This window comes from Hemitrygon akajei, chromosome 31, assembly GCF_048418815.1.
Source record: "Hemitrygon akajei chromosome 31, sHemAka1.3, whole genome shotgun sequence".
In the NCBI taxonomy this organism is placed as follows: Eukaryota; Metazoa; Chordata; class Chondrichthyes; order Myliobatiformes; family Dasyatidae; genus Hemitrygon; species Hemitrygon akajei.
In genome coordinates, this window is record NC_133154.1 from 3931366 (window position 1) to 3958026 (window position 26661).

General features: G+C 47.5%; 1 protein-coding gene across 2 annotated transcripts in view; it reads left to right on the forward strand.

Annotated features, from left to right (window-relative positions):
- The window catches only part of csf2rb (colony stimulating factor 2 receptor subunit beta), a 68303-nt gene that overhangs the window by 12714 nt on the left and 28928 nt on the right, over positions 1–26661 (forward strand). For both annotated transcript variants that reach the window (XM_073033735.1, XM_073033734.1), the window contains exons 2-3: positions 18064–18215; positions 22529–22667. In XM_073033735.1, coding sequence (XP_072889836.1) covers positions 18137–18215; positions 22529–22667 — 218 coding nt within the window. In that variant the 5' untranslated portion in view covers positions 18064–18136. The remainder of the gene's footprint in view (positions 1–18063; positions 18216–22528; positions 22668–26661) is intronic.

Genomic DNA, 26661 nt, shown 5'->3' on the forward strand with positions numbered 1-26661 from the left:
GTTAATACCTTTTGCATGAGTAGGCTTACTTTTTTATTATCACTGGGGTGCAGTGTGACTATTCTAATCGTCCAATGCACCACTTTTGACGCATGCGCCAGAGGTTGGCCATCCCTGCTCTAATTTTCACTTTGTATTGATGCACAGTGCAGAGTAAGTGCTTCTGGCTGTTCCAGCTGCACCGCTTAGCATTTTCCCAACTCAATCCCAGCCTAATCATGGGACAAGTTACAGTGACCAAGTAACCTTCCAACCAGTACATCTTTGGACTGTGGGAGGAAACCAGAGAACCCGGAGGAAACCCACGCAAAGAGAACTTGCAAACTCCTTACAGGATATTTAAGTAATATTTGAGTTGTCGTGTGTGAGTGTGTGTATATATATATTTGATTAAGCTTTCCTATTTATTTAAATAATTCATGACAGGTTATATGTAAAGGTACATAAATTGCCTACGTCATCACTCTACCATGTGATACATGCGTGCTTTGCTTAAGGTAAACCTGAAGTTACACCCGTATTTCAAACTCTCATGTTTTCTTTCAATTAATTTAATGTCTTGAAGTTAGAAAGCATAACGAGCAGTATTATTTTTTAATATATTTGTACATTTTATCTTTTACACATTGGTTACTTGTGTGAATTTTTTTATTGATTGTACTGTATTGTTCTATTGGGAATGGTCCTGGATGGTCTGGATTGGTTGCAGTGGTACCTGGCTTTCTGAACGTCAGTTCTGAACACTGTTTGCATGATTGGTTTCTCTTTCTCTCTCTCTCTCTGCACGCCAGGCATTTGGCAGTCTTCTATTGTTTTTAGTCGGTTTTTTTGTGTTTCTTTGTTTGTGGCTGCCTGCAGGGAGACAAATCTGAAGGTTGGATGAAGTATACATACTCTGATAATAAAATGTACTTTGAATGCTTGCCAGAAAATGAATCTCAGGATTGAATACGGCATCGTATACATACTTTGATAATAAATTTCCTTTGAAGTTTGAACTCGGCATCTAATTTGAACTCTGATTGTTATCAGTCTTTGTTTCTGTATTGTTTTTCATAAGTTATATTGCGCAAGTTCAGATGTCACACTGCTCTTCAAGAAGGGAGAAAGGCGGATGAAAGGAAAGCATAGACCAGTTAGTCTGACCTCAGTGGTTGGGAAGATATTAAGGATGATGTCTCAGGGTATTTGGAGGCACATGATAAAATAGGCCGCAATCAGCATGGTTTCCTCAAGGGAAAATCTTGTCTGACAAATCTGTTGGAATTCTTTGAAGAACTAACAAGCAGGATAGACAAAGGAGAATTGGTTGATGTTGTGTACTTGGATTTTCAGAAGGCCTTTGCCGAGGTTCCTCACGTGAGGCTGCTTAACAAGCTGTGAGCTTATGTTACTACAGGAAAGACTCTAGCATGGATAAAGCAGAGGCTGATTGGAAGGAGGCAAAGAGTGGGAATAAAGGGAGCCTTTTCTGACTGGCTGCCAGTGACTGGTGGTGTTCCACAGGGCGTCTGTGTTGGGACCGTTTTTTTTTGTTAAATGTCAATGATTTGGATGATGGAATTGATGGCTTTGTTGCAAAGTTTGCAGACGATATGAAGACAGGTGGAGGGGCAAATAGTTTTGAGGAAGTAGAGAGGCTACAGAAGGACAAAGAGGATGGGCAAAGAAATGGCAGATGGAGTACAGTGTCAAGTATATGGTCATGCACTTCGGTAGAAGAAATAAAAGGGCTGACTATTTTCTAAATGGAGAGAAAATACAAAATATTGAAGTACAAAGGGACTTGGGAGTCCTTGTGCAGGATTCCCTGAAGGTTAATTTGCAGGGTGAGTCAGTGGTAAGGAAGGCAAATGCAAATGTTAGCATTCATTTCAAGAGAACTAGAATATAAAAGTGAGGAAGTAATGTTGAGAATTTATAAACCACTAGTGAGTCCTCACTTGGAATGTTGTGAGCAATTTTGGACCCTTTATCTTGGAAAGAATGTGCTGAAACTGGAGAGGTACACAAAAAATGATTCCAGGATTGAACAGCTTGTCATTTGAAGAGCATTTGATGGCTCTGGGCCTGTATTCGCTAGAATTCAGAGGAATGAGGGGTGACCTCATTGAAACCTAAAATGAATGGTGAAATGTTTTGTTAAAGTGGATGTGGAGAGGATGTTTCCAGTGATGGGGGAATGCAAGACCAGAGGACACAGCCTCAGAATAGAAGGGTTTCCTTTTAGAACAGAATTTCTTTAGCCAGAGAGCGATGTACTTGTGGAATTCTTTACCAAAGGCAGCTGTGGAGGCCAAATCTTATTATCTATATCAATAAAAAAATTTTCAATATATATATTGAAGGCAGAGATTGATAGATTCTTGATTGGTCAGGACAGGGAAACTGCCCACAAGAAAATTAATCTGAAGGTAGTATGTGGTGACAAATACGTAATTTGACAACAAATTTATTTTGACTGTGAGTTTGACATACTTGTGTGCTTTTGTATTCATGGAATCTGGGCCGCAATCTCTAAGTCTAAAGGTCATTTGTTCAAGAAATGTCTTCACCAGAGGATTGTGAATATCGGGAATTCTTTTTCAAGGCGGCTGTGGGAACTTAGTTGCTGAATGTGTTCAAGGCAGATGGTGAATATTGGTAGCTTGAGTTAAGGCATTTGACATTGTGATGTTCGCTGAGCTTGGCAATTAACTTGCAGACGTTTCGTCACCAGTCGAGGTGACATCCTCAGTGCGCAGTTGTTGGTGTTTCTCTCCGGGAGTGCTCACATTTACGTAGGCCTCTGTTCGCTTGCCTAGGTCCTGATTGGCCACCCCTTTTGTTGACCTTTGAATTCTATTGGCTCTTGGGTGTTTGTTGGTGGCGTCTCTTTCGATCTGTTTGCCTACAGAGTTATCAGAACAGAACCACACTTCTTAAACTTTTCATGCTTCATGTTCTGCATCAGAACTCCCACAGTTTCCCTGTTAAAGTGGAGAGATTTCTTTAATGTTATTGGAATCAAGGAATATGGGTTTAGTGAAAGCTGCTTTGAGGGGGAGGGATGAAATGTGATGTGTTAAACATACATCGGAGGCTAAATTGTCTGCCACCCACATTTGCAGTCAGTGGCCACTTTATTAGATCCACCAGTACACTTGCTCGTCAACGCAAGTATCTAATCAGCCAATCGTGGCAGCAACTCAATGCATAAAAGCATGCAGATGTGGTCACGAGGTTCAGTTATTGTTCAGACCAAACATCAGAATGGGGAATAAATGTGATCTAAGTGATTTTGACCGTGGAATGATTGTCGGTGCCAGATGGGGTGGTTTGAGTATCTCAGAAACTGCTGATCTCCTGGGATTGTCACACACAACAGTCTCTAGAGTTTACACGGAATGGTGCAAAAAAACAAAAAACATCCAGTGAGTGGCAGTTCTGTGGGTGAAAACACCTTTTAATTGAGAGAGGTCAGAGGAGAATGGCCAGACCGGTTCAGGTTGACGGGAACAGTGACGTTACAACAGTGGTGTGCAGAAGAGCATCTCTGAACACACAACACGTCGAACCTTGAAGTGGATGGGCCACAGCAGCAGAAGATCATGAACGTGCACTCAGTGGCCATTTTATGAGGAGGTTCCCAGATGCCCCTCTCCCCCTTGCCACATCCTGTCCCTGTTGGACGTCCGCATCTAGTCATCCGAGGTCTTGGCAAACATGCCTTCATCGCTGGGGCAGGTAGAGTCGGGAAGCTGTGTTGCTTAGGCCACGCTTGGAGGACGAGGACAGTGTGCAGTCTGCTCACCCCGTTACAGGAAGGAGGTGGTTCACCGGGGTGCTGCCTGGATTTGAGAGCGCGAGTCAAATAGAGAATCTGGACAAACCTGAGTTGTTTCCTCTAGAATGTCAGAGGCTGATAGAAGTTTACTAAATTACAAAGGTAATAAATCCTTTATTCAGGATGGAACTGCCAAGTACAAGAGGACGTGCATTTAAAACTTAAACGAGATTGTGGGAAATTATTTTGCACAGTGTTAGGTGCCTGGGTCGCATTGGAAAGGGATGGTGAATGCATATCTGATGGTGGCATTTACAAAGCTTTCGGAAAGAGACCAGAACATGCAGAGAATTGTAGTGTGTGTGTGTGGGGAGGGGGGGGGGGGTATATGGCTGTTACGTTTGTTCTTAATAAAGACAAATTTGGTATGGGATTTTCCTCTGGGAGCAGCATGTAAGAGAGAGAGCGAGAGGGAGAGACACATCTTATCATGCGAGAGGCTGATAGACTGTACTGGACACCTACCTGCTCTCGTCCTCAATTATTCTAATCTTCCTCGACACTGAGTACCGAGAAATCAAGGGAGAGCAGACTAAAAAGTAGTCATGCTCGTCTCATACCTGACTCGGGATAACAGAAATTCCAATGGTAATAATTGACCAATAAATTGGCCAGATTCAAGTAATGAGACACCTTCTACTGAAAACTAAGAAGTTTCTAGAAAAGTACAGGAGCAGCTGTACCATAATTGCGGAACAATTATATGTACATAGGTGATTTAAGCAAGCACAGGAACATTAAACTGCAAGAACAATAACAATTCTACCCCCTGATCCAACAGAGGTGTTGAGAACTGATCCATTGAAAGACTGCAGAGAATTTTGTTTATGGGGCCACAAACTGGTGGTATGGAGACGTGATCTCAGTACGTGCAGGCGGAGAAGGACACTGTGGTGAACTACATATACCTGTCTGGACACCCCCCCCCCCCCCCGCTGACTGCTCCTGTGGCTCTTCCCACGGACCCCGGTATAAAGGCGATTGGAGGCACTGCTCCTCCCTCAGTCTCCAGGATGTTGTGTGGTGGTCTCTTGCTGCTGACTGCTCTCTTCCAGCTAATAAAAGCCTATCTTGCCTCACGTCTCCGAGAGTTATTGATGGTGCATCAGACACCACGGATGTTCTGGCGCAGGCAAACACGAGGCAGGTACACAAATTTTTAGAAGTGTGCCCCTCTTCTGATAACTCCATAAACAAACATACTGAAATAATACAAACCCTTAAGAGCCAAAGAAACACGGACCAATAGAATTAAAAGGTCAACTGAAGGGCTAGCCAATCAAGAGCGAGGCAAGCAAACAGGGTTCTATATAAACACCAGAGAGAAACACCGACAACTGCACACCAAGGATGTCACCTCGACTGGTGATGAAATGTCTGTAAGCTTGTTGCCAAGTTCGGCGAACGCCACAACAGTTAACCCCCAGAGAATCTCCGAAGATTCTCCATCACAATTGTTCAGTAAAACCATCAGTTTTCCAGCTGCCTGGAGCATGCGTAACCCCACACTGACTGAGCTAAGTCATTGACAAAGAACCCTCAGCCCGTTAATCATGGAAGTTGACAAATTAGAAAGCAATCTACAAGGGGATAGTCCATCCATCTTCCACCCATCCAAGGCCCACACCCAAACTTCACATCCATAACTTTCTTCCAACTTGAAACAAGAAGAATTTCCCAGTGGCCAAACATTTTAATTCCCATTCCCATTCCCATCTGACATGTCGGTCCATGGCCTCCTCTGCTGCCACTCTCAGGTTAAAGGAGCAACACCTCAGACTCCACCTTGGTATCCCCCAACCTGACGGCATGAACATCAATTTCTCTAACTTCCAGTAATTTCTTCTCCACCTCTCTCCATCTTCTTCCATTCCCAAATCTGGATTCCCTCTTCTCTTCTCACCTTTTTGGAGATTTACGTAGATATTACTATGTAGGTCTAATTGTGTGGCTAAAGAGGAATACAGGAGAGAGCTGGAGAATAAGCTTGGGCAAATTAGCCGATGGAAGGCGTGGACAGGCATGAAGAGCATAACTGGCTTCAATCAGCCTAGCTGTGGAGCCGTGAATGGGCTAATGAGTTAAACCAATTCTTCAATAGGTTTGACAAATGCCCTCCTGTTCGCACTCCCCTCAGCACACCAACCTAAGTGTTGAGGCACCCGATGCTCCCTCAGCACCGACACCTCCCCTCCCTCCTCCAATTCAACATGTGGATGAACAACACAGACTAGCACTGTCTACATCCCCTCCTTGCCCTGCACCTACCATCCATCATCCCGATCTTCACCTTCCACCAATTCCTCAGTCATCATGGACTTGCCTTCACCACTGAGCGGATGAGAAGGGCTCTGGGGAAACACAGACATGGCAAAGCATTGGGACCGCGCGGTGTGAACCCCGAGGTCCTGAAGGAGTGCACTGAGCAGCTGTGTGGAGTTCTCCAGCGCATTTTCAATCGGAGTCTGGAGTTGGTCTTGACTGTGTGGAAAACATCATGTGTGGTCCCAGTACCCAAGAAGGGCCAATTGTAAGTCTTGATTGACTACCATCCAGTGGCCCTGACCACACATCACCAAGACCTTAGAGAGGCTGGTCCTGGCTCACCTCCGACCCCCTGCAGTTTGTCTACCAGGAGCACATGGGAGTCAAAGATGCCGTCATCTGCCAGCTGAACAGAAACTACTCCCAGGGCAGCACCGTGAGCATCATGGTTTCTGATTTCTCAAAGGTTGGCACTTCCATTGTATCCTGGATAATGGATGACCTGAGTGGCAGACCACAGTTTGAGAGGCTTCAGAGCTGTGTGTCAGACATGGCTATAGGTAGCACAGGGCCCCACAGGGGTATTGGCTCCCTTAGATACAACACTGAGTCAGGTCATCTGCAGAAATTTTCTGATGACTCAGCAAGACAAAGGAGATGGTGATGGACTTTAGGAAGACTAAGCCTGCACTGCTCCCTGTTACTATTGATGGTGAGGACCTACAAGAACCGGAGGTGCACCTGGATGATAGACTCAAGTGGAGCACCAACACAGACTGTGTACCAGAGTCACCTCTACTTTCTGAGGAGATTGAGGTACTTCGGAGTATGCAGGCCTCTCCTTCACATGCTCTTCCAGTCTGTTGTTGCCGGTACAATCTTCCATGCAGTGGTGTGCTGGGGCAATGGCATCAATATGGGTGATGCCGACAGGCTCAATAAACTGGTTAGAAAGCCTGGCTCTATTATAGAAGTCAAACCGGGCACGCAAGGGACCCTGCAGAAAACCCTGGCAATTCTGGACAATGTTTCTCACTCTCTGCGTGCCACCTTGGCTGAACAGAGGAGCATTTTTAGTAATAGTCTGAGACAACTGCTATATGAGCTCATTCTTACCCTCAGTCATCAGGCTCTATAATGAGTCAAGCCACAGCTGGGAAGTGATGGCCCCTTCCTGTTTGAAGTAACTTATTCTTTTTATTCTTTCTTACTTCTCTTTTAATGTTTATAAATTTGTATATCTGCACTGTGCACGTTATTGACGCTTTGCTGCACGCTTGAGTGCTCGGTGGGGGGTGCTGATGCTTTCTTGCTGGGGGGGTGGAAGGGGATCGTTGCTGCTGGTTACGCGTGGGAGGGGAGCTGAGGGTCTTTGGGGTTATATATAACTCTCTTTGGGGCACTCCTCTTTTCATGGATGCTTGCGAAGAAAAAGAATTTCAGGATGTATATTGTATACATTTCTCAGACATTAAATGTACCTTTGAACTTGTAATACTACTGTGACACTGTAATTTCCTGTGGGATCAATCTAGCCAATTACTCAATGTGTAGTGACTTTGGGATGATACCAGTTGTAGATTTTACCATTGGGACCGTAGTCTTTCAATTTCCTCTTTTAACTCAGCATATTTCTGGTGTTTTTCACTCAGTGATTTCTCTGTGTTTGGAATGGCGATATCTGTTAAGAAAGTTGTTCTTGCTGGTTTATCCTGGATTATGATATCCGGATGGTTATTATGGATTGTCCTGTCTGTAATAAAGGATTGGTCATAATATAATTTGTGGGACTCTGATTATAAAACTGGATCAGGCTTGTATTTATAGTAGGTTACGGAGTCTTCTATGAGCTTGTGTTTAACCAAGATTTTGGTGAATGAAGTTTGCCACTTGATTGTGCCTGTGTAAGTAATCAGATTGAGTTAAACTGCCACAGGATCCTGTACTGTGCTGAACTGTTTCCAGTTTCTCTTGGCATTTTCTGCATTTATCGTCCTGAATTTGTTGGTCTTTTATTATGAATCTTTGATTTATTAATTTTTTGTGTGTGAGAGTGTGTGTGTCACCCGGTCTTGTTTTGCCACAAGGATCCCTTCAGTTTCTGGGAAGAGGTTTCCATCTATGAGTCAGGCGTCTGACACCTTCTTGTCAACATCTAGTCTGCTCAGATTGTGGGGATGTCTTCCACAGAGAGTCCTGTTCTTCTAATGGACTTTTCCTTCAATACTGATAATTACTTCATTTCTCTGGGGCGTGCTCTCATTTGAGTTTAGTGGCATGTACTTATCAGAATTGAATGGCTCGCGTGGTGTGCTGACTCCTGTTTTCACTGATGAAACTATATCCTTAGAAGTTTTATCTGACTGTTGTGTAAATTTTTAATGTCTGTTGTTCCTCTTCCCCTTTCTGTCCTAGGTACTGTTAAATGTGGTTGAGTGCACATAATGTTTTCTGAAATTTGTCATTTCAGTTTGTTGTAAATTTCCCAGATTGGTTTTGGACTGAGATATTATGCCAAATTGTTGTTATTCTGGATTCTTCTCTCCTTTCCAGTGCTGGCCTGAAATATTGACTGTTTATTCCCCTCCATAGATGCTCTCTGACTTGCTGTGGTCTTCAATAGGTAAAGTCCCCAGGTCAATCACTGTGGACGTGAAGCCACATAGAACATTACAGCACACTACAGGCCATTCGGCCCACATTGTTGTGCCAACCTTTTAGCCTTCTCTAAGATCAATCTAACCCTTCTCTGCTCCATAACCCTCCATTTTTTTCTAGCATCCATGTGCCCTAACTAAGAGTTTCTTAAATATCCCTCTGGTATCTGCCTCTACCACTGTTCCTCTTTAGAGAAGACCGAGCATAGATTCTGTCCTGTGAGTGTGTACTAGTTCTCCACAGGGGAACCCCATTAGTCCTCTTCTCCACTCTAGTTCGCCGTGACCCTGTAACTTATTCTTTCTCTCAAGGGCCCATCAACTGTCTTTCTGGTTCTGCTGCTGCTACAAAGTTCAAAGTACATTTGTTATCAAGGTATGTATACATTATACACCCTGGAGATTCGTCTCCTTACAGGCAGCCACGAAACAAAGCAAGCCGAAAAGAACCCATTAAAGAAAGACCATCGAACACCGGAGAGGGAGAGAGAAGACACGGACATAAAGCCGGGCATCACTGCGGCCGGCACTGCATTTCAGCATGAGCTGAGTAAATGGCACGGATCAGTGAGCAGGACTGGCCCTCGCCTTGCCTCTGGTCCCAACACCCTGGCCTTTTAAATCTGGCCCAGCATCGGGTCGTTCCACGCTCTCAGACCATTCTGGGGCCTGGACCCCACCACTACGATTTGGCCCACATTCAAACTTTCCAATTCAGCCCAGTGCTTAAATTGATCAGACCTCAGGACCTTCCTCATTTTTCAGGGGTGCCCCAACTCTGCTTTCCACAATCAGTCCTTCCCGCTTCCTCTGGCACTGCTCATCTCAGCTTCCGACAACAGGACCTTCCCTGAGCGTCCACCATCGCTTGTTTTGGCTTCTCATAACCAGGCCCTCCCTGCGCCTCCGCCATCGCTCATCTCCGCTTGCTATGACCATGTCTCCACTTGCCTCAGACACCCTTTGCTCGCCTCTCCATTGTTCGCGTCAATCGTTATTAATAAGGATCTTTGGCCTGTGAGTGGAGAGCATCAGTGACCGAAGGTGATATCCAGTAAGAGTGTATCCAAGGAAAGGTTTGGGGAGGACAGAATTGAACCGGAACATTACAGACATGAGGTACTGCAGGTGCCGGGAATCTAGAGCAGCACACTCTATGTGCTGGAGGAGCTCAGCAGGTCGGGCAGCTTCTACGGATGGGAGTGAACAGTCACCATTTCAAGCCAACGCCCTTCATCTGAATATTATCACCTGCTTTGGGCTGGAGCAGGTTTAATGAAAGCAAGTTGCTTCCAACCATTGGTGGTTGAAGAGTAAGTAACCATGGAAACAAGACAGAGAAGAGATTAGGGTAGAGACCAGGGAAATTTCTACACATAAGGCAGTACCATTGGTGGTTGAAGTGTAAGACTGGACAGTGTTCCAGATTGGACTGAAGGTGGGGGGGGGGGTAACAGAGGTTGGAGCAGCAGGATTTGGGAAGAAGACGGAATTATTTCATCATGTCTGCACTCCCCAGAACCAGAACCAGATTTATTCTCACTGCCAAATGTCGTTAAATTTTGTTGCTTCGCGGCAGCAGAGCAGGCACCTAATTATAAGTGTAGGCATTGAGGGTTATAAATGAAACAGCGGCAGCTCTTCTTTCCTTGTTAGGGGGAGGGAGAGGGAGGGGAGGGAGGGAGAGGGAGAGGGAGGGGGGGGAGAGAGGGAGAGGGAGAGAGGGAGAGAGACAGACTGCGGCATGTCGAATACCGGGTGAACGAGTCATCTTTGGGGCACTGCAACTCTGCGTCTTTATTGATGCTTTGCTGTATGCTTGGATGCTCGGTGGGGGGTGCTGATGCTTTTTTTTTAACTGGTGGGGGTTTGGGGGAGGGTTGCTGCTGCTTGTATGTGGGGGGGAGCTGGGAGGGCTTTGGGGTTCTAACATTTAACTGTCATTCATTCTTTGGGGCACTCCTCTGTTCTCGTGGATGTTTGCAAAGAAAAAGAATTTTGGGATGTATATTGTATACATTTCTCTGACATTAAAAGCAACTATTGAAGTTACAATAGACAATAACTGCAGGAGTAGGCCATTTGGCCCTTCAAACCAGCACCACCATTCAATGTGATCATGGCTGATCATCCACAGTCAGTACCCCGTTCCTGCCCTCTCCCCATATCCCTTGACTCCACTATCTTTAAGAGCTCTATCTAACTCTTTCTTGAAAGCATCCAGAGAATTGGCGTCCACTGCCTTCTGAGGCAGAGCATTCCACATATCCACAACTCTCTGGGTGAAAAGGTTTTTCCTGAACTCTGTTCTAAATGGCCTACCCCTTATTCTTAAACTGTGGCCTTTAGTTCTGGACTCCCCCAACATCAAGAACATGTTTCCTGCCTCTAATGTGTCCAATCCCTTAATCTTATATGTTTCAATCAGATCCCCTCTCATCCTTCTAAATTCCAGTGTATACAAGCCCAGTCACTCCAATCTTTCAACATATGACAGTCCTGCCATCCCGGGAATTAACCTCATGACCCTACGCTGCACTCCCTCAATAGCAAGAATGCCCTTCCTCACATTTGGAGTCCAAAACTGAACACAATACTCCAGGTGTGGTCTCACCAGGGCCCTGTACAACTGCAGAAGGACCTCTTTGCTCCTATACTCAACTCCCCTTGTTATGAAGGCCAACACACCATTAGCTTTCTTCACTGCCTGCTGTACCTGCATGCTTACTTTCAGTGACTGATGAACAAGGACACACACATAGATCTTATACTTTCCTTTTTCCTAACTTGACCATAAGAAACATTTTTTTAAAATAATACAACTAGAGAGCAAATTAGTCTGGTAGTGTTCATGGGTTTATTGTTCATTCAGATATCTGATGGCGGGAGGGAAGAACGTTGAGTGTGTGCCTTCCGTTTCCTTTACCTGCTCCCTGATGGCAGTAATGAGAAAGGGGCACGTGCCAGATGGCGAGGGTACGCCTGCTTGAGCCCCCACCTCCTGAAGATGTTCTTGATGCTGGGGAGGCTAATACCCGTGATGGAGCTGGCTGCGTTGACACCTCTTTGCAGCTTTTCCCGATCCTGTGCAATGGCCCCTCCGTGCGAGATGGTGATGTAGCGAGTCAGAATGCTCTCCGGGCTCCACTGTGGAGTCTCTGGTGACGTGCCCGATCTGCTCAAGCTCCTGATGAAACCCAGCCACTACCATGCCTTCTGTGGATGTAGTGGCCTGCAAGCCCTGCCACAGCTGGTCTGATTCCACCCCTGATTTTACTCAGACCGCCCCCGGCCCTTCCACAGCTGGTCTGATTCCACCCCTGATTTTACTCAGACCGCCCCCGGCCCTGCCACAGCTGGTCTGATTCCACCCCTGATTTTACTCAGACCACCCCCGGCCCTTCCACAGCTGGTCTGATTCCACCCCTGATTTTACTCAGACCGCCCCCGGCCCTTCCACAGCTGGTCTGATTCCACCCCTGATTTTACTCAGACCGCCCCCGCCCCTTCCAGCACATCGATTACCAAGCAACTTCTGAGTTCTGCTTTAGCATTTCTCTGCCTTTCTGTCACATATCATGCAATAATAAATAAAACTCTTAACTGGAAAAATAAGATCTAAAGTAACTTCTGATTTCTGTAATTAAAAAAAGCTTGTGGCAGAGAAGTGGAAAAGTTTTCTTCTTCGTATTCTCTGAATATGAAAACTCTTGGGTAAAAAGAGAGCCTCTTCTGGATTTTGTGTTAATTTTAAAATGAAACCTACTGGGCTAACGGATGAGTTAGTGGTGGGAGGATCTTGTGATGCTGATGATTGTTTATTCACACTGCCAACTCCTATTTTCCATGACATTTAACTTTTTAACCATAGAAAGGACACTGCATCCTCAAGAAGTCCAACTGGAGCCTACTTGTAGGCTGGAGTTAAAAGGGGCTTCACTTGCCCTGCCTTTGTAGTGAACACCACCTTCCTCTACAAACCACAAGAACAGAATTCCCATCAAGTCTGCTTTACTATTCTATCCTGGCTCAACTCCTTCTCTTGCTTTCTCCTTGTAGGGTTTCTGATCGTACAGATCCACTGGGAGGTGGCAGTTTGCTGTTGTGTCTTAAATCCACTGGCAGTCGATCTTAGTCGGCAGGTTGTGACACCTCAGTCTGTTTACATTTTGCCCTAGCATGATGGGGCGAAACAGGTATCACAAGTAGGCACAGCAAAAATCTTTATAGCCCATAAGATATAGGAGCATAATTAGGCCATTCAGCCCATCAAGTCTGTTCCACTGTTCAATCATGGCAAATTTATTATCCCTCTCAACCCCATTCCCCTGGCTTCTCCCCATAACCTTTAGTACCCTGACTAATCTAGAACCTATCAACTTCTGCTTTAAATACACCCAATGGCCTCCACAGCTGTATGTGGCAATAAATTCCACAGATTCACCACCCTCTTGGCCTAAGAAATTCCCCCTCATCTCTGTTCTAAAAGAATATCTCCTTATTCTGAGACTGTGCTCTCTGGTCCTGGACTTCCCCACGAGAGGAAACATCTTCTCCACATCCACTCTATCCAGATCTTTCAATATTCAATAGGTTTCAATGAGATCTCCCTTCATTTTTCTAAACTCCAGTGAGTACAGGCCCAGCATACTTTAATCCTTTCACTCCCAGGATCGTTTTTGTGAAACTTCTCTGGTCCCTCTCTAAACCCTCTCCCTCACACTCCAATTGACAAGGTTGATTATGAGTAACACACTGCGGCTGTGCATCAATTTTGTTGACTGAGGTTGTACGGGAGACCGGCAGTTGCCCAGGCTTCAAGTCTCCCCTCTCCACTCCACCGATGTCCGAGGGAAGGGCACTAGGCCAATACAGCTTGGCACCGTTGTCATCGCAGAGCGATGTGTGGTTAAGTGCCTTGCTCAAGGACACAACAATGTGTCCCCCCCCCTCAAGCAATGTGAGGGGGGATGAAGTATGAAGCTGGGAGGTGATTGGTGGAAGAGATAAAGGATCGGAGGAAAAGGAATCTGGTAGAGGAAGGGCAGTGAATCATGGGAGAAAGAGAAGGAAGAGTCACTCCAGAAGGTAGGTAAGGAGAAGGGGGGGGGGGAAGAGGGGAGCCAGATTGGGAAAAAGGGAGTAAGGGGAAGGGGGATAAATTACCAGAAGATAGATAAAGTGATATTTATGCCATCAGGTTAGAAGCTACCTGGACAGAATATGAGGAGTTGCTTCTCCAACCCAAGAGATGTCTCATTATGGTCACAAAGGAGGCCATGGATCAACCTGTTGGAATTGGAATGGGGAGTGGAATGAAGCTGGTTGGCCACCAGGAAATCCCACCTTTAGTGACAGACGGAACAAGGGTGCTTGATGAAGCCATATGATTGTGAATTTCAGGTCTAGATCTTTATCAAGTAAAGGTATTGAATGACAGATCAGGCTTAAGAGCAAAATAGCTGAAATTTCTTTGAAGTATACAGGATCTAGTGATTTCCCAGTGTATATGATGAATAAACTCTTGGGTTTCCGGCAGTTCAGGTATTGATTATAATCGACATTTTGATGACAAACTCTGACATTTTCTTCGAGGATGATGCCTGGCATGTCTAGTCCGGTGGTATTTATACCCCTGTAATACCCCTATACTCCTTCTGTCTTGTTATTCCTCACCCAATCAGATTTCCGTTGTCCCATTTGCTTACAATGGAATTCCAATTCTTACTTGGAGTGAGACTGTTGTCTTGTTAAAATTCTTTTCCCTCTAGTTTTATTTGAATGGCTTCCTTTATCAGGCGGTCCCAAAAGCCGGTGGTGTGACGCAGTAGTTCTGTGCTGTCGAGGTCAATCCTGTGGCCATTGCGATTTCTCGGGGTTACACAAACAGACAAATCTCCTGTGTTCCTTGATGCAGGTTTCCACCGTGTTCCCCCATCTGGCCGATGTACACCGCTCCGCATTCACAGGGAATCCCAAGTCCAGTCCACCCAAGCCCCAGGAAATGTCACAGCTTCCGCGGGCAGAAATGACCTGGGACTGGACTGCAGTGGCGCCCGGCCATTCTCCAGAGACCAGTGATGAGAGAAAGGATGGGTCCTACTTCTGGCCCAGAGGAGAAGGCCACAGAATCTTTGAATCAAGGATTTAAAGTACATTTATTATCAAAATATGTACGCAGTATAAAACCCTGAGACGCGTCTTCCCACAGACAGCCATGAAACAATGAAACCATGGGACCTGTTCAAAGAAAGCATTGTACATCCAATGTGAAAAAAAGTGAACAAATTGTGCAAATGGCAAAAAAAACGAGTGAAAAAACACACAGAATTTACAACATCGAGCCACAGAATCCTTGAAATAGTCTGGGAGTGTTCAGTTGTTTTCAGTTCAGTTGAGTTCAATTTAGCATTGTGTCATTTGTATGTATATAAAATCTGAAAGGAATGTATAATATATACACTGTAAAGATATATGATCAGTCTATAGATACAGTACTGTTCAAGTAACTTAGGCACCCTAGCTCTGTGTGAGTGCGAGTGAGACCTTTGCACAGTTCAGTTTAATCTATCTTCTGCATATGTTGTGTTTTTTTTTATTATTGTGCTGTTTATCATTTTTTTGTGCTGCATCGGGCCTGGAGTAACAATAATTTCGATCTCCTTTACACGTGTGTGCTGGAAACGACATTAAACAGTGTTAGTTGTGAAGGAACAAGGAGGCAGTTTTACAGCTGTGAAGCCACATCTTATCTTTCTTGTTACTTCACCCACTATCAGGAAACTTACAGCCTCAGAGAGATTTTAAGATACTGAAGAAATAGAACCACTGTGACTCTTCACTCTCTCTGTCCGGTTGTCTGCCTTTGCCTGGATGTCGTCTCTGCCCACAGAAACTTATCTCCTGCTCAATCTGCTCTCAGAACTATAAATATAACACCACCAATTTGAACAATGCCTATGGCTCTCCTGACAGTAGAAACACAGCTCTGTTTGACAGTTTTCACTATCTTTATTCTGTTGATTGCTGTAATCGCAAGCCCCAGTTTTATCCGCATTCGTATCCGGATAATTCCCCTCTTGTCCACAAGGATAGGAACATACAATATGTAAATAAATGACTATGCAAAGAATGACAAAACATTCTGAAATATACCCTAGTTGGACATGGGGCCAGGGGTCAATGCTTTCCACAGCACTCTCATACAGTGTGTGCACCCTTACATACTCCTAAACACAGTAGTGTACGTGTATACTCACTCCCACTCATACACACACACATGTAAACACATGCACACACACGTAAACACATGCACAAACACACACAAACACATGCACACACACGTAAACACATGAACACACACATACACATAAACATATGCACACACGTAAACGCATGAACACACACATATACGCGTAAACACATGCACACGTACACACACGTAAACACATGAACACACACCTCTCTTTCCCTCTCTCACTCTCGCACACACACTCATTCTCACATTCCCTCTCTCTCACATACACTCTCATGTTCCCTCTCTCCCACTCGCTCTCACACACTCACATTCCCTCTCTCTCACACATGCACTCTCACCTTCCCCCCCCCTCTCACACTCTCACATTCCTCCCCTCACACTCTCACATTCCCTCCTCTCTCTCACACTCTCGCATTCCCCCTTCACACACTCTCACATTCCCCTCTCACACTCTCACATTCCCTCCTCTCTCTCACACTCTCACATTCCCCCTCTCTCACACACTCTCACATTCCTCCCCTCTCTCACACTTTCACATTCCCCTCACATTCCTCCCCTCTCTCACACACTCTCACATTCCCCCCTCACACTCTCACATTCCTCCCCTCTCTCACACACTCTCACATTCCCCCCACACACTTTCACATTCCCCCCTCACATTCCTCCCCTCTCTCACACACTTTCACATTCCCCCCTTTACACACTCTCATATTCCTCCCCTCACACACTCTCACATTCCTCCCCTCTTTCACATTCCCTCTCTTTATCACACACTCACTCTCACATTCCCCCCTTTACACACTCTCATATTCCTCCCCTCACACACTCTCACATTCCCCCTCACACTCTCACATTCCTCCCCTCTCTCACACACTCTCACATTCCCCCCACACACTTTCACATTCCCCCCTCACATTCCTCCCCTCTCACACACTTTCACATTCCCCCCTTTACACACTCTCATATTCCTCCCCTCACACACTCTCACATTCCTCCCCTCTTTCACATTCCCTCTCTTTATCACACACTCACTCTCACATTCCCCCCTTTACACACTCTCACATTCCTCCCCTCTCTCACATTCCCTCTCTTTATCACACACTCACTCTCACATTCCCCCCTTTACACACTCTCACATTCCTCCCCTCACACACTCTCACATTCCTCCCCTCTCTCACACACTTTCACATTCCCCCCACACACTCTCACATTTTCACATTCCCCTCTCACATTCCTCCCCTCTCTCACACACTCTCACATTCCTCCCCTCTCTCACACACTCTCACATTCCTCCCCTCTCTCTATCACACACTCACTCTCACATTCCATCTCTCTATCACACACTCACTCTCACATTCCATCTCTCTCTCACACACATCTCTCCTTCAGTCTTTCTCACTTCTCCTCCTCCTCCACTGCTGGTCTCTCTCTCCCACACACGCTCGTACACAGACTGAAAAGGGAAAATGTGGAAAGCACTCAGTGGGTCAGGCAGCATCTGTGGAGACAGCGACATGTTTAACATTTCAGACTGGAAGCTCTTTGTCCACGTTTCAGGCTGAAAACCTTCCTTAGGATATCGACAGCCCAGTTCCCTCCACAGATGCTGCCCGACCTGCTGAATCCCTCCAGTATGTTACATCCATGTGTGTCTCCATGAAGCATTATCAGCTTCTCCCTCCACAGATGCTGCCCGACCTGCTGAATCCCTCCAGTATGTTACATCCATGTGTGTCTCCATGAAGCATTATCAGCTTCTCCCTCCACAGATGCTGCCCGACCTGCTGAATCCCTCCAGTATGTTACATCCATGTGTGTCTCCATGAAGCATTATCAGCTTCTCCCTCCACAGATGCTGCCCGACCTGCTGAATCCCTCCAGTATGTTACATCCATGTGTGTCTCCATGAAGCATTATCAGCTTCTCCCTCCACAGATGCTGCCCGACCTGATAAGTGTTTCCAGCATTTATTTCAGATTTCCAGTCTTTTCAGTCACTGTTATATAGAATCACTGTTTGTTCTTGAGCTAACGGAGCTTTCTGCTCTTTGCCACCAGTGACACAGGAGGTGTGAGAGAAACAGAAGCTGCAGTTCCCTCAGGAGAAACATTAGAGACAAGGATTGTCGAGATGTTCAGTAGAGGACGACCCGTCTTTGAGTGGACACTCTTCTCACTGGTCTTCGTCCTTGGCTGGAGGGCGACCGAGGGTAAGCAACTCCACTCCTTTCGTGGATCTCCAAGAATCCAGATAGTGGTAACTTGCAGAGCGCAGACTTGTTACAGTGCCAGCTGTTATAACCATATAACAATCACAGCACGGAAACAGGCCATTCCGGCCCTCCTAGTCTGTGCCGAACTCTTAATCTCACCTAGTCCCACCTACCCGCACTCAGCCCATAACCCTCCACTCCTTTCCTGTCCATATACCTATCCAATTTTACCTTAAATGACACAACTGAACTGGCCTCTACTACTTCTACAGGAAGCTCATTCCACACAGCTATCACTCTCTGAGTAAAGAAATACCCCCTCGTGTTTCCCTTAAACTTTTGCCCCCTAACTCTCAAATCATGTTATAGTATGAAAATGTCACCGGAGACATTGACGCTAGTGGATGCAGGAGTGTTTTATTCAACAAAATGAGACAGTATCGGAGGAAGAGGCCTCTTTGACCCAATATTACATGACATTTTATATGCTAAAGTTCCAAGGACAATGCTATAGTTACAGTGTATCTACAGTGCTTCCTTTGAATTACATACAATTTTCACACCTCCTTCTTCACACCTACACTCCAGACACCCAAAATTAATATTAATCAGCATTGCCTAGTTTTAAGTTAACTTATGTCCACAGCTCCAAAAAACCATTGTTCAGGGCTGCACTTTAACTTAATCTACAATCCAGATCCAGCTCTAAAGATTGGTTGCTGAAGATAGTATTTGCTATAAACCCCAATTCCAGAGTATGCTGTAACACCAGTGATGACAGTTCAGTTCTGGAAGGAGTTTGCACGTCCAGCCTGTGAGTACCTGCGCTTCCTCTGGCAGATCCAGTTTCTTCCCACATCCCAAGATGTACGGGCTAGTAGGTTAATTGTTTACATGGGCGTAAGGCGTCTGCATTCCCAGGTGAGTTTGAAGATGACTGGAGTTGTTATTTCCTGAATCAACATCCCTCAAACAGCATTCCAATGTGTATGTGGGATCTTGCTTGGCTACTGCAGACTTAAAATTCAAAGTTCAAAGTAAATTTTATTAGCAAAGTACATATAGATCACCATATCCAACCCTGAGATTAATTTTCCTGTGGGCAAACTCGGCAAATCGACAGAACAGTAACTTCAACAGATCGACCAGAGTGCGGAAGACAACAAACTGCGTAAATGCAAATGTAAATAAATAGCAGAAACATGAGATCGTGAGATAAAGAGTCCTTAAAGTGAGATCATTGGTTGTGGGAACATTTCAATGATGGGGCAAGTGAGTGTAGTTTGATGATTGAGGGGCTGTATCTGTTCTTGAACCTGGTGGTGTGAGCCCTGAGGCTCCTGTACATTCTATGTGATGGCAGCAGTGAGAAGAGAGCATGGCCTGTGTGATGTGATCCCTAATGATAGACGCTGCTTTCCTACAACAGTGTTCCATGTAGATGTGCTCAATGGTTGTAAGTGCTTTACTCGTGATGTACCGGGATGAATCTACTGTCTTTTGTTGGATTTTCTTGTCCTGTCCATACTGCACCGGCCGCCACCACTGGGCTATAAACGTGCAGGAGCAGTGTGTGGTTAAGTCCCTTGCTCAAGGACACGCACACTGCCTCGGCTGGGGCTCGAACTCACGACCTTCAGATCGCTAGCCAAAAGCCTTAACCACTTGGCCACACACCAGCAATTAAAGGCACTGGTGTTCCCATACCAGACTGTGATGCTGCCAGTCAATACACGTCTACAGAAGTCTGTCAAGGTTTTAGGTAACATGCCAAATTTCCACAGACTCCTCAGGAAGTAAGGGCGACATGACAACATGATGACAATATCTGCACTTCAGAACTCTGTCACTGTTCTTGTTCAGGTATCCGATCGTACCAGGTCTTCCTCAGGAACACCAGGCCAGTGCAGACCTCCCTCTCCTGGCCGTGCTCTGAACTGGCATCAGGCCGGAGGCTACCCAGACAGAACACAAAGTGTTGCTTGCAGAGGAGGCCGTGGATCGACATGTCGGAAGGGGAATGGGAATGGGAATTAAAAACTTTAGCCTCCGGGGAATCCCACTCGACTGCCATTATTGATAGATAGATAGATAGATACTTTATTCATCCCCATGGGGAAATTCAACTTTTTTTCCAATGTCCCATACACTTGTTGTAGCAAAACTAATTACATACAATACTTAACTCAGTAAAAAATATGATATGCATCTAAATCACTATCTCAAAAAGCATTAATAATAGCTTTTAAAAAGTTCTTAAGTCCTGGCGGTAGAATTGTAAAGCCTAATGGCATTGGGGAGTATTGACCTCTTCATCCTGTCTGAGGAGCATTGCATCGATAGTAACCTGTCGCTGAAACTGCTTCTCTGTCTCTGGATGGTGCTATGTAGAGGATGTTCAGTATATTGAATACAGTATATTGACCAAGTGACACGAAGAATGGAAAGACTTTTTCAGTCTGTTGTTCCTTTTAGTATATAAATTTTGTTGTAGGTTAAGTTTATTTTTGAAATCATAATCTACAGGATCTCCCATTAGTGGTTTACACAGTCCTCAGTGGAACAGAGGCAAAGTGAGACTGTCCAACAGCAAAGCTGAAAGTGAGCTTCCGAATTAAATTACTTTCCCTTTAAATCATCTCAATAAGACAAGAAGGCAAGCGAACATTTAGAAACGGTGGTGGGGAGGAAGGAGTTCTCATTGAAACCTTTCGAATATTGAAAGGAACACACACAGAACGCTGGAGGAACTTAGCAGGTCAGGCAGCATCGGCTGTCCCCAGATTCCGGAATCTTTTGTCCTGGAGTACTGTCAGCAGTTTTGGCTCCTTGTCTAAGAAAGGATGAGCTGGCATTGCAGAGGGTCCAGAGGAGAGTCACAAGGATGATCCCAGGAATTAAAGAGTTCATATATGAGGGGCATTTGATGGCTCTGGGCCTGTACTCACTGGAGTTTACAAGAACGAAGAGCGATCTCATTGAAACCTATTGAATGGTGAAAGGCCTGGATAGAGTGGATGTGGAGAGGATGTTTCCCATAGTGGGAGAGTCTAGGACCAGAGGACACAGATAGAGTGGATGTGGAGAGGATGTTTCCCATAGTGGGAGAGTCTAGGACCAGAGGACACAGATAGAGTGGATGTGGAGAGGATGTTTCCTATGGTGGGGGAGTCTAGGACCAGAGGGGACAGATAGAGTGGATGTGGAGAGGATGTTTCCTATACTGGGGGAGTCTAGGACCAGAGGGGACAGATAGAGTGGATGTGGAGAGAATGTTTCCTATAGTGGGGGAGTCTAGGACCAGAGGGGACAGATAGAGTGGATGTGGAGAGGATGTTTCCTATAGTGGGGGTGTCTAGGACCAGAGGACAGAGATAGAGTGGATGTGGAGAGGATGTTTCCTATAGTGGGGGAGTCTAGGACCAGAGGACACAGATAGAGTGGATGTGGAGAGGCTGTTTCCTGTAGTGGGGGTGTCTAGGACCAGAGGACACAGATAGAGTGGATGTGGAGAGGATGTTTCCTATAGTGGGGGAGTCTAGGACCAGAGGGGACAGATAGAGTGGATGTGGAGAGGATGTTTCCTATAGTGGGGGAGTCTCGGACCAGAGGCCACAGATAGAGTGGATGTGGAGAGGATGTTTCCTATAGTGGGGGAGTCTGGGACCAGAGGACACAGATAGAGTGGATGTGGAGAGGATGTTTCCTATTGTGGGGGAGTCTGGGACCAGAGGACACAGATAGAGTGGATGTGGAGAGGATGTTTCCTGTAGTGGGGGAGTCTAGGACCAGAGGACACAGATAGAGTGGATGTGGAAAGGATGTTTCCTATAGTGGGGGAGTCTAGGACCAGAGGACACAGATAGAGTGGATATGGAGAGGATGTTTCCTGTAGTGGGTGAGTCTAGGACCAGAGGACACAGATAGAGCGGATGTGGAGAGGATGTTTCCTATAGTGGGAGAGTCTAGGACCAGAGGGGACAGCCTCAGAATAGGGGATGTCACTTTATGTCGGAGATGAGGAAGAATTTCTTTAGCCAGAAGGTGGTGATTCTGTGCAATTCACTGTCACAGACAGCTGTGGAGGATGAGTCATTGGTTATATTCAAAATGGTTGATAGGTTCTTGGTTAGTAAGGGTGTCAAAGGTTATAGAGAGAAGGCAGGAGAATGGGTTTGAGCGGGAAAATAACTCAGCCATGATGTAGAGCAGGTTCGATGGTCCAAATGGCTTAATCCTGCTCCTGTCTTATGGCCTTTGAGGATGTTGCAGTGTCTGTTTTTGATCCCTTCCTTTCCCTGTCATCCTAGGACAAAACATCAGCAGCTTGAGGTGTTACACCGACTATAGCAGCAGGATCGACTGCCAGTGGACTGAAGACGCGACAGCAAACTGCTGCATCCCAATGGATCTATACTATCAGAAGTCTTCAACTCTGCTGAATCACAGGTCCGTACGCTGTGTTGTTGCCTGTCTTGTGCTGAGTGTCTGCGTCCCTGCATTCCTCTGCCTAACCGCGGACTGTCTGCAGACTTGGCTACATCATTAATGCATAAAGGGAAAATTTGTGATCCCAGCACTGACTCTACGGAAATCCACTGGTCACTGGTGTTCAAAGGTGTTCACACACACACACACTCTTACACACACACACACACACACACACACACACACACGCACTCGCACGCACACACACACGCACTCGCACGCACACACTCGCACGCACACACACACTCGCACGCACACACACACTCGCACGCACACACTCGCACGCACACACACATACACTCAGACATACAGACACACTGAGACACACACACACACACACACACACAGACACACACTCAGACACACACACACTCAGACACACACACACTCAGACAGACACAGACTCATACAGACACACACACACTCAGACACACACACACTCAGACAGACACACACTCATACAGACACACACACAGACAGGCACACACACAGACACACACGCACTCAGACAGACACACACACTCAGACAGACACACACTCATACAGACACACACACACTCAGACAGACACACACTCATACAGACACACACACAGACAGGCACACACACAGACACACACACACTCAGACAGACACACACTCATACAGACACACACACAGACAGGCACACACACAGACACGCACACACTCAGACAGACACACAGACACACTCAGACAGACACACACACAGACACTCAGACAGACAGACACACACGCACACACACACACACAGACGCACACGCACACACACTCACACACACACACACACACACACACACACTCAGACACACACACACACACACTCACACTCACACTCACACTCACATACACACACACAGTCTCTATCTCTGACCTCACTTGTTCTACCTCACCTCACCTTCCCCACTCAGTCCCCGCGCTGCCTCAGGCGGGGGATTCCATGACTCTTCACTCATTCACCTGCCCCTCTGGTCCTGCTCAGTGATGGCAGCCTGTTGGAGGGTCATTTCATCCACTCGAGAATCAATAACTCACATACCGTGGAACACCCACCCAGCACTCTCGGACCCCTCCCTCCCAGACCCCCTCCCCTTCCTTCTGCAATCTTGATCGTACAGATCACGCCAGTCACTTCTCCAAATCCCTGTACACTCCCAGACCTCCTCTTCATCCCTTTACACACCTCTTCCCTCTCCCCCTCTACACTCATAGACCTTTCCCTCTCCCCATCTACACTCGTAGACATCTTCCCTCTCCCCTTCTACACTCATAGACCTCTTCCCTCTGTCCGTCTAGTCGTAGACCCTTCCCTCTCCCCCCTGCACTCCACCCCATCTTACTCACCCTCTACACTACTAGACTCTCACTCTCTCCCTCTACACTCCTAGTCCCTTCCCTCTCCCCCTTTGCACTTTTAGACCCATCTCTCTCTATGCTCCTTGACCCTTCTCCCTCTCCCCCTTTGCTCCCAGACCCTTCTCCCTCTCCCCCTTTGCTCCTAGACCCTTCTCCCTCTCCCCCTTTGCTCCTTGACCCTTCTCCCTCTCCCCCTTTGCTCCCAGACCCTTCTCCCTCTCCCCTTTGCTCCCAGACCCTTCTCCCTCTCCCCTTTGCTCCCAGAACCTTCTCCCTCTCCCCCTTTGCTCCTAGACCCTTCTCCCTCTCCCCCTTTGCTCCTAGACCCTTCTCCCTCTCCCCCTTTGCTCCTAGACCCTTCTCCCTCTCCCCCTTTGCTCCTTGACCCTTCTCCCTCTCCCCTTTGCTCCCAGACCCTTCTCCCTCTCCCCTTTGCTCCCAGAACCTTCTCCCTCTCCCCCTTTGCTCCTAGACCCTTCTCCCTCTCCCCCTTTGCTCCCTGACCCTTCTCCCTCTCCCCCTTTGCTCCCAGACCCTTCTCCCTCTCCCCCTTTGCTCCCAGACCCTTCTCCCTCTCCCCCTTTGCTCCCAGACCCTTCTCCCTCTCCCCCTTTGCTCCTTGACCCTTCTCCCTCTCCCCTTTGCTCCCAGACCCTTCTCCCTCTCCCCTTTGCTCCCTGACCCTTCTCCCTCTCCCCCTTTGCTCCCAGACCCTTCTCCCTCTCCCCCTTTGCTCCTTGACCCTTCTCCCTCTCCCCCTTTGCTCCCAGACCCTTCTCCCTCTCCCCCCTTTGCTCCCAGACATTTCTCCCTCTCCCCTTTGCTCCCAGACCCTTCTCCCTCTCCCCCTTTGCTCCCAGACCCTTCTCCCTCTCCCTCTTTGCTCCCAGACCCTTCTCCCTCTCCCCCTTTGCTCCTTGACCCTTCTCCCTCTCCCCCTTTGCTCCCTGACCCTTCTCCCTCTCCCCCTTTGCTCCTAGACCCTTCTCCCTCTCCCCCTTTGCTCCCTGACCCTTCTCCCTCTCCCCCTTTGCTCCCAGACCCTTCTCCCTCTCCCCCTTTGCTCCTAGACCCTTCTCCCTCTCCCCCTTTGCTCCCTGACCCTTCTCCCTCTCCCCCCTTTGCTCCCAGACCCTTCTCCCTCTCCCCCTTTGCTCCCAGACCCTTCTCCCTCTCCCCCTTTGCTCCTAGACCCTTCTCCCTCTCCCCCTTTGCTCCCTGACCCTTCTCCCTCTCCCCCTTTGCTCCCTGACCCTTCTCCCTCTCCCCCTTTGCTCCCAGACCCTTCTCCCTCTCCCCCTTTGCTCCCAGACCCTTCTCCCTCTCCCCCTTTGCTCCCAGACCCTTCTCCCTCTCCCTCTTTGCTCCTTGACCCTTCTCCCTCTCCCCTTTGCTCCCAGACCCTTCTCCCTCTCCCCTTTGCTCCTTGACCCTTCTCCCTCTCCCCTTTGCTCCCAGACCCTTCTCCCTCTCCCCTTTTGCTCCTTGACCCTTCTCCCTCTCCCCCTTTGCTCCCAGACCCTTCTCCCTCTCCCCCTTTGCTCCCAGACCCTTCTCCCTCTCCCCTTTGCTCCCAGACCCTTCTCCCTCTCCCTCTTTGCTCCGTGACCCTTCTCCCTCTCCCCCTTTGCTCCCAGACCCTTCTCCCTCTCCCCTTTGCTCCCAGACCCTTCTCCCTCTCCCCCTTTGCTCCCAGACCCTTCTCCCTCTCCCCTTTGCTCCCAGACCCTTCTCCCTCTCCCCCTTTGCTCCTAGACCCTTCTCCCTCTCCCCCTTTGCTCCCAGACCCTTCTCCCTCTCCCCCTTTGCTCCCAGACCCTTCCCCTCTCCCCCTTTGCTCCCAGACCCTTCTCCCTCTCCCCCTTTGCTCCCAGACCCTTCTCCCTCTCCCTCTTTGCTCCCTGACCCTTCTCCCTCTCCCCTTTGCTCCCAGACCCTTCTCCCTCTCCCCTTTTGCTCCTTGACCCTTCTCCCTCTCCCCCTTTGCTCCCAGACCCTTCTCCCTCTCCCCCTTTGCTCCCAGACCCTTCTCCCTCTCCCCTTTGCTCCCAGACCCTTCTCCCTCTCCCTCTTTGCTCCTTGACCCTTCTCCCTCTCCCCTTTGCTCCCAGACCCTTCTCCCTTTCCCCTTTTGCTCCTTGACCCTTCTCCCTCTCCCCCTTTGCTCCCAGACCCTTCTCCCTCTCCCCCTTTGCTCCCTGACCCTTCTCCCTCTCCCTCTTTGCTCCTTGACCCTTCTCCCTCTCCCCTTTGCTCCCAGACCCTTCTCCCTCTCCCTCTTTGCTCCTTGACCCTTCTCCCTCTCCCCTTTGCTCCCAGACCCTTCTCCCTCTCCCCTTTTGCTCCTTGACCCTTCTCCCTCTCCCCCTTTGCTCCCAGACCCTTCTCCCTCTCCCCCTTTGCTCCCAGACCCTTCTCCCTCTCCCCCTTTGCTCCGTGACCCTTCTCCCTCTCCCCCTTTGCTCCCAGACCCTTCTCCCTCTCCCCCTTTGCTCCGTGACCCTTCTCCCTCTCCCCTTTGCTCCCAGACCCTTCTCCCTCTCCCCTTTTGCTCCTTGACCCTTCTCCCTCTCCCCCTTTGCT